Source organism: Malurus melanocephalus, unplaced genomic scaffold (assembly GCF_030028575.1).
Source record: "Malurus melanocephalus ecotype Western Australia unplaced genomic scaffold, MMel_1.1 scaffold_10, whole genome shotgun sequence".
In the NCBI taxonomy this organism is placed as follows: Eukaryota; Metazoa; Chordata; class Aves; order Passeriformes; family Maluridae; genus Malurus; species Malurus melanocephalus.
In genome coordinates this window covers 2,760,299-2,769,045 of record NW_026623242.1, presented here as the reverse complement: position 1 = coordinate 2,769,045, position 8,747 = coordinate 2,760,299, and the positions used below count along the sequence as shown (strand labels likewise).

At 36.7% G+C, this 8,747-nt stretch overlaps 1 protein-coding gene across 1 annotated transcript in view; it reads right to left on the bottom strand.

Annotated features, from left to right (window-relative positions):
• Window positions 1-5,899: 5,899 nt before the first annotated feature.
• Window positions 5,900-8,747, bottom strand: part of RAP1B (RAP1B, member of RAS oncogene family) — a 31,491-nt gene continuing 28,643 nt past the window's right edge. The window contains exons 7-8 of the mRNA XM_057377396.1: window positions 8,599-8,714; window positions 5,900-7,132 (exon numbers count right to left, since the gene is read on the bottom strand). Of these exons, the coding sequence (XP_057233379.1) occupies window positions 8,628-8,714 (87 nt within the window). The 3' untranslated portion in view covers window positions 5,900-7,132; window positions 8,599-8,627. The remainder of the gene's footprint in view (window positions 7,133-8,598; window positions 8,715-8,747) is intronic.

The window sequence follows — 8,747 nt, the reverse complement described above, 5'->3', positions numbered from 1 at the left end:
GGGTTTGTTTTCACTGATTTACAAATGTGCGTCTGTTTATTTCCCGTTTCTCCCAGTGCAACTCAGACTACTGGCACCAACTTTAAAGGGTAAAGTAACCACCACGCAGGATCACTCCAGCCCTACAAGGCCGGACGAACTAACAGAATTACCTATCCCTTTCTTTCCCCAAATGAATTCGCATACTTTTTGACTATAGAAAAACACTGTTACTACTTTATCAGTAAAAAACGACTGCACAACTGACCGTGGTTCGTTTACTTGTGCTCTAGGACAGTGAAAACTGTCCAAACGGCATATTTTTACGTAGACAGCAAGTTCTGAATAGCACTCGCAAGTACTTGGGTATTTTTAGGGCTACAGCTACAATGGGGTATTTCAAGCAAATTAGACATTCACGTTCCTCAGGATACAACTGACAACAGCTGCAAAAAGCAGCAGAAGTGCAAGAGGTGGTCTGAAATCCCCCCATTCATTGAAGAYACTAATAAACTGCCACAGGTCCCAACTCTCACTGAAACTGCCAGAGAGCCTAACTTCAGAAGGTTTTCACAAGAAGAAAGCTGATGAAGACTGRGCATACAGAAACACAAGCAGAAGACCTACAGAGAGTACTTCAGTCACTCAGGAAATGTAATTTTGGACTTAAACAACAGAAAAAGTTGTCCTATGTTGTAGCTTATGAAGAAAACAAAAGCAAAGGAAACGATCTTCATGGAATTACTACAACCTTGTTCAGTACTATGTATTTAATACAATTTACCTATTCTGAAACARTGAATTTACATTCCTGAAACAGTGCAGCATTACTGTCTCCAGTGCAGTGGGAAATTCTAACAGAGTAATGCACAAATTGCTATCTGGTTCAATGCTTTGCTAACAGATCACACCCTCAGGCTAGCCCTGCCTCAGGGCAGAGAAGCATAAACAAGTGAGAAATGTAAAGATGACAAAGAAGATGCTTCCTTTGTGTGGTGTCTCAAGGTTATTCAAAGCAATGATAAATGAGAACAAAGCAAAGGAAGCAAGKTTGAAGATAAAGTAAGAGGACAGGATGTGTGCTTTTAAAAAACCCAAACCCAACAAAGTTATAAAAGTATATAAAAGATTTGGGCCCTTGAGAGAACTTGTAGTATGTAGAGCCTTTTTAAGTGCAGACCGGGAAGCACCTTAGAGGCTCCAGGAAGGGGGCAAGGCAGGCAGAACTGAGTAAAAATCTGGATGTGTATTTCAGTACTTCTTGACTGGCATCCCATTTCATATATATCTAGAGAGGAAAGAAGGGAAAAAATGAGGAAAAAATAACTGAAAATCTTATTAAAGCATCTTAGGCTTCCMAGAGGCAGAAGGGAGCACTGTTTTCAATCAGTGAATACAAAATTTGTAAATACAAATTTGTAATTAAAATTTATAAATCGATCTGAAGTTTCCCATATTTACATCAGATACACTGATTGGAACTCCAGTTATGTTACCAGAATATTGGAGAGGTAGTAAAGCTCCCTACTTGGAGGCAGGACAGCCAAAGGCAACCCTGCAGCCAGCACCATTAACACAGAAAGTGGCATGTTTATTGGCAGTCCCTTAAGTTCCTTTGCTCCCWACTACCTTTCTGCAGTTAACAGGGCCTACAGGATGTATTAGGTTGATTTTAATCCAGTATATCCTGAACTTTAAACAACTAAACTAACTCAAAGCTTGAATTACCCTTTACAAAATACATATTCAGACAGCTCTTGAATCAAGTAAATTAACCTAATGSACTGCTAAACTGACTATGACACCTGCATATGCAAAATTGTTATTTTTAACTCAGAATTAACCAAATCCACTTCAACCAAGAGCTTAATAAAGTTCCTGTGCAATGTGTGACAGCAGCACAACTGTATTCAGTACAAAGTAAACATTGTACCTTGGCTTTTTGTAAGAAAAGCAAAAAAGTTCATATTTTAGCTCATCTTTTCTTAGCTGAAATACATTTCTGGAAGTGTGGAATTTTTTTACTTTTATTTTAAAAGCAAGGAAACTTTAAAGAACAATCTCAGCAATTTAAGCATTCATGTGATTGCTTAGTATTTAAGTATCCATGTTGACTCTCAAAATGTTGGCTCAGGTTGTTATCTAAACAAAATGATTCTCCTGCTATTGAGGCAGCTCAGCAAAACCCCCTTTTTATTGAACAGGAAAAAGAAAGAGACAAATTTGTAACTCATTTTATTTGTGTCTGAAAATCATGACAGTACTGCCAAGGGTCTTTGTTGCTATTGGGTGCATTACAAGCAGTAAATCCAGTTGATGAGAGCTGGAATTTCACATGTAGATTTTTCTGTACTTAGTATGGGAGTGAAGCTACTGAGTCCTCCCTACGAGATTTGGAAGGTAAAAATGCCACATAGTATGAAAAGGTAAAGTATACTGACAAAAGAAGGAACTGTAACATCCACTATGATTTCACTCAGTATTGAAGATTGCAGAAATGCCCCATGCCTCCAAGTTTATGGTAAACGAAAGACATTACATGAATTAATTAGAAATTACAATGATTCTCAAATGAAATTCACCCCGGTCACAACTTGAAAGACAAAAAAAACCTGGTGGTAGTGAACTTTCTTAATAAGAAGCAATGAAGCCGTAGAGCTTGTTGTGTGGCAGAACTAGGGTCTCTTGAGACTGAAGTCAGTACAATGGAATTACAAAGACATTCTTTTACCCATTCACAAATCTCTCCCCTAAAGAACAATCTTTGAAAGCAGGAAGCCACTCTCTGCTTGACGATTCAGACTTCTGAAAATAAATGGCTTTGGAGGTTACTTAAAGCAAACAAACAAACGACACCCCAAAAACCTCAAAAAGAAAACACAGCAAAGCCCACATTTATCYGTTGTTTGAAGCCCAGATATTGAAACACAGAACGAAATCAAGACTACGAAACAACTTCACTTATAGTTCAAGACTAAGAAAGTTTTCAACAAATGTGTCATTCCAGACTTGACTTTATAAAAYGGAAAAGGTAAATTAGGTTTTAGAAATCTTCAAGTTGTTCATAAACCTTTGAAAAAAAAGCAGTCTAGTACTCTAACACTACCTTAGAGAATAACTTACAACTGCATTTTGTTGTGTATTTAATCAACTATTTGTTTTTGTTCTCCTCCCTACACACAGACAAAAYAAAAACAGTAAATTGAAATATAGCCTAATGCTGCTGGGACAGAAATTTAAAATTGAATGAAAAGCTTTCTGTCTACACTTGGCTGCATCATCAGATTACAATTCAGAAAGTGCTACATAGCTCTACATAGACTATTTTCGACCATTCACATCTAGTATACCTTTCTATTGTTGATATGTCTTAACCGAAATCTGTCTATAACTATTAAGAGTATTGYGGCCAAATTTCACCCCAAGTACGTTATTTCAAAACTGGCAAACATCAGAAAACTGGGAAAAAAACCCTCATGAAGCTTGAGTCATCCAGTTTGTTTACAGCATTTTAGAAGAAGAAAAATTCTCATCTTTACTGTTCATGTGTAAGGAAACTGCAATTCTATTTACAACAGAAAAGGAGAAAAATGCAGTTTAATCCCAACTTCAAACTCCTGCCACCTTTCACTTCTAGCATCACAGAATCTTATGAAAGAAATGTAATATCTAACTCCACAATACTTTTTCAGAACTTAAGTTTCTTAATCAGGAGAGGCATAGTAGTTTTAGCTTACAGTAAATTCATTTGGACATCTGAAAACACCTTGCAATGTCTCAAAATAGTCTTTTAAGTTAGGCAAGTAACATTAATTTCACATAATTCGAGAATGAAAAAGGGCACTAGGATAAGATAAAGGTAGACGAGAAATTTCTACTGCAAGGAAAGAGTCCTAATATGAAGAGTGCAATTCCATTAAATAACACATCTGTATTTCAGGACATAAATAATACTTTCACTGTAGAAGGCTGACTTTAGTGACACATACCAGTTTCAGATTGGAGAGGAAATAAAGCAGTGTGCATTGTAAGCATAGGCTAACTTTACAAGCAGTAATACATGTATATTAACACCAGTTTTGCAGAAATGCCTGCATTTAGTTCTCAAAATATGGGTTATGCATGTTTTCATCCAAAGCTTTAGGAGAAATGTTCTGTTTCTGTACAAGTAGTTTGAGTGTGAACTTCTTAACTGTTGGTACATCATGAAATTGTCTTGAAGATACATAAGTTTGTTCAAAAATCTCAGCAGACAGGATTCTTTTCTAGAATTGGTAACTGCTTACACAGCTCCAATGCCCATGGGGAATTGAATGATTGGACGTTCACTTCCTCAGTGAGAACAGCTTTTTACACCACAGTTATTTAGACATAAAGAAAATTCTCATGTGTTTTTGTTTACACTTCATCATTTCATTAGCAACATTTTGTCAAGTATCTTCCCTTTAACAGCTGGGACACTGCTCCCTTGAAGCTTGCCTAAATTTTTAAGAGTACCGGGGTTTAGGTGTTACCTGGGTTACAATGTGTCAGCTTCACAAATCTGAAATAAGTTCTAAATGTAGGAGGGAAGATGGGGCAGGGGGTGAAGAATGGACAYATTTCCCTTCTTTAGCACAATCTTTAGATGTTAAGCCTAGAGATTCTGAAAATTTTACTTCCTCAGGTTTTGATCCAACTGAATACCTCTAATGCTGAGGAACAGAGCAGCCAAGAATGCTTCAGTACAGAGCTTTTCAGGACAGAGCCTGTTCTTCCCTGTCAATGGTACTCTTTGGCTGGACACTGAGACCAGACCAATGCTCCTYCTCTGATGTTCTCAAAGAAATTTCTCTCACTTCCAACCCAATGCCATCTGTACAGCTGCCTGGAAAAGAAACACATTAAAAAAAAAAGATAGAAGGACAACCAGGACATGGAAGTGTTACAAGACCTGAATAAGCAGAGGTTGGAAATGAAGAAAAATTCTGATTAGCTCACCAAAGAAGTTAGGTACTTAGTGAAAAAAAAACTAGGGCATCTAGTGCTCCAGTCTCCTCTACTCTGGAGAAAAAGCAGGATGGGGATCATCACATCTTACGGTTTCTAACGAAAAGGGAAAAGGAATTTCAGTCTTAAATCTGGCTCTGCACAGTAGAAGTGTATTACCTCCATTAAACAATAGGGATGACTGATAAAACAACCAGGAGGAAGAATCAGCTGGGCTCCTTAATTCACTCTGGGCAACAAAAACTATCTCAAAGCTCACCAGTATGAGCTAACATAATCTGATTGCTTTGCAGGAATGGATTAGAACAACCTCTCTGGTAATTCTGTGACAGAGAAACAGACAGTACCAAGTATTTGGGTGTGACATTAATTTTCAGCAGCACAGCCAAGATCAGGAAATCATCTACAGTCCATGCATTCCACTTCTCAGTCCAACACTATTAACAGATATTTCAAGTCTGCAAAATTCACTCAATACTGCAAGAATGCTCTTCTGCAGATTTCCTTAAAACCAAACAATAAGGTTTAATCATGGAGAAAAATCATATTGTCTCCCAAGAGAATTTTTTTTGCAAGACTAAGTAAATTTAACAATTAATTCTTCCTGGAAAGAAGGAAAATAGCAGACAACTATTTTCAAGTTTCTAAAACAGCCACTGATGGTTGAGGACAGGTATTTTTCTGTTAGACTTTTCCTTTCATTAGACCTTTTCCAAGTCCATAAATAAGTGGAATTTCATTCAGCCAGAAATTCATTCACACTAACACATAGGATCCTATTAGAAGAAATATCTATGGCATATATTTGTCAGAAAACAAAGTTGAAAGGGTTCCTCTTCATCCTAACATGYATGAATCTGCACTGTGCAAGAGATTTAAAAATCAGTATTTACTAGCACTACTAAAACACAAAACATTCAAGTAGTATAACTGTAATGCAAGCCCTTGCATGGCAATCCAAATTTATTGAACTACTGATGCTAAGTCATACAAAATTGCACCACTTTAATTAAGGCTTTTAGTTTACATTTGGCCACCTCAAAGCAGTTGTAACATTAGGTTGGTCAATTTAAATACTGTGGCTCCCTGTTGGATATACACACAATCTTTACACCCAAACGTTAATGCATACAAAGCAACAAGGCATTGTTAAATAAATCAGCAAAAGTTAATTACTGCAACTTAGGCCCTGTGACCAATTACACATGATTAAAATTACTTCCCACATTCACATCCACAGTACTCTTCCACCATTTAACATCTCAACCAAAACGTTACACATGTAAAACAATCACTAACAGGCAAAAGTACTAAACCTGTATATTTGGTATTGCAAATACACTTATGCATGAGCAAGCAAGGGAATTCACAGTGAGAATCTACAGCTGCAGAAGCCCGAAAATGATTTACAAAAAATTGTTAAATCATTAAAAAATTGTTTTAAAATATACACTTCTTGTTGTAGACCCCCACTGTACACACAACTATAAACATTGTTCCCTATGTAAACAAGGAAAAGGAAACATACAATAAAAGGTTGAAAAGTCTGGACATTTCCTTCCCAACAGATATTAAAGGCCATGTCTTTAGTCAGACGTTATACTGAAAGGACTCTTAAAGACTAGGTCACTGTCTCCACAGGTTTTTCCTAAAATTAAAAAACTATATAGCCATTGTGTTAATCAAAGCGCTTTTGTACAATACGATGATGATGATCCTGTATTTCTTTAAAAAAGTTACAATAAGCTACAAATACCGATGAAGCAAAGTTATCTGGAGTAGTCTATATAGGAGCTCTTTGGACTTTCTTTTATTATGCTAAAATAGTGGTGCTTTTAGGATTTACATTATTGTACTCTCCAATAGAAAGTGGGGATTGTTGAAGTATACAGTACACAGTTTTCATACATGTATAACATTGGTGGATGAACAATGTCTCTTATCAGTAATACTGGATGTAGGCTCTGGTTTTACCAGTTGCATACACAGAATATTTAGAAGTAAAAATCTCTCATGACACTGGAAAGTGATAGAATGTGCAAACTGATGTAGCTTTCATCCATTTCTTAAAGGGTACCACCACAGGAAAGTCCATTTAAGATGTTGGTAGGTTTAATAAAGTTGGAATGCTGGCACTGTTGAATTGGGCAACAGTTCTTCAGACCTGTAATAACAAAACAAGGGGTTAGTTGGAGCAACGACTATTTGTCTGTGCTCTATTTAAAACAACTATGGCAGGAACCAGCAAAGTTCTTGACAAACAGAAAACAACCTTAACATTTCTCTAATAATATACAAATAACAGACTATCTCAATTATTACCCTAACTGGATTAGGATGCATAGAAGAATCCAGGCTGCACTGTGGAAGTAACATTTGATTGGTGAGGCTAGTTTTGCTTACAGTATGACAGTTCCCATGGCTTTAAAAACAAACACAATTGAAGGATCAAAGCTTCTGAATCAAAAGTCCTGTTAATGACATGGAGCAGCCATTTCTGCCACCCTCAGCTAATGTTTTTGGAACCATTTAAGTTTTACTTTTAACTGATCTAAATTGTTCAAATTGAGGAAGTTTTAATATACCAAAAAAGGAGTTACATATGGCACTACTCGGTAATTATTAAAAGCCTAAAATTTCTGACAGTGAGATGTCCTACTAGGATCCTTCAGTACATCAGACAGGACTATCAGATGATAAAATAATGGATCATAGTACTGAAGTAACTGCACTACTGTATGTTCAGTAAAACTGAAGCAAAGGGAGGTATCAGGCAACTTTGGTGATGTCAGGTCAATCAAGACAGCCTATAGTCCATAGTCTGCCCATACGAAGGATTGGACATGCAAACAGGGAAATAATTTGCTCAGAACCCCCTCCAAAAATCTTTGCAGAAAAGAAATCCATGCCTCCTGACTAACCTATGGAARGGCTTGCTTAAAGAGCAGGCTAGTGCTTGCTAATCTGTGCTCAGAGAATGCTGCCGAAGTCATGTAGAAGTTTAGCCAATTGCAAACAAGTAAGAAATTGATTTAGTGACCAAGAGCTCCAGGTCAAATATTTGGAGTATTACAATGATCACTTCACCTTTCTTATCCAAATGTACTAATTACAATGCAGCCTCCAAAATATCCTCATAGTCTCATGAAAGGAAGCTAAATTCCTATCACATCACACAAGCATAGGGAGGAGTTTAAAGCAGAAAGAGACACCAGCATGCAAACTATATTGTACTGTGTGATGTGATAACTCACAGATAACTGAGTGATGTACTGTGTGATGTGATAACTCTCAGATAACTGAGCTCTTGCAGTATATTCTATCTGGTTTTAAAACAGAAAACCGTGTTTCCAAAAGCTTTGACGTATCAGAGCAAACACTGTTGATTTGAACTCTACCAACACCTTAAAGCTTGAAAAAAAACCACCTCAGAGTAGTGTATATCTTGCACATATTTGTGATTCTGACTTTGAAATGGCAAAATAAAGACCATAAACATTTCTACAATAATGTAAATCAATAATTTTCAATGCTGTTCTGCATCAACAACTACCACAGCTGTGTAGGGTTTTTTTTGGTTGTTGTTTGTTTTTAATAGCCACAATGCACAGAAAAATTTAAGATGTTTACCTGGCTCAGAGCTACATTACAGCTATGCATTAAAGTAGCTGACATGATGACTTTTTGCGTGCTTTTCCAGGCACCGGAGTTTTTCTGTTAATTTGTCGCACAAGGTCATAAAAGATCTGAAAAGATAAAAATCAGTTAATTATGGAAAT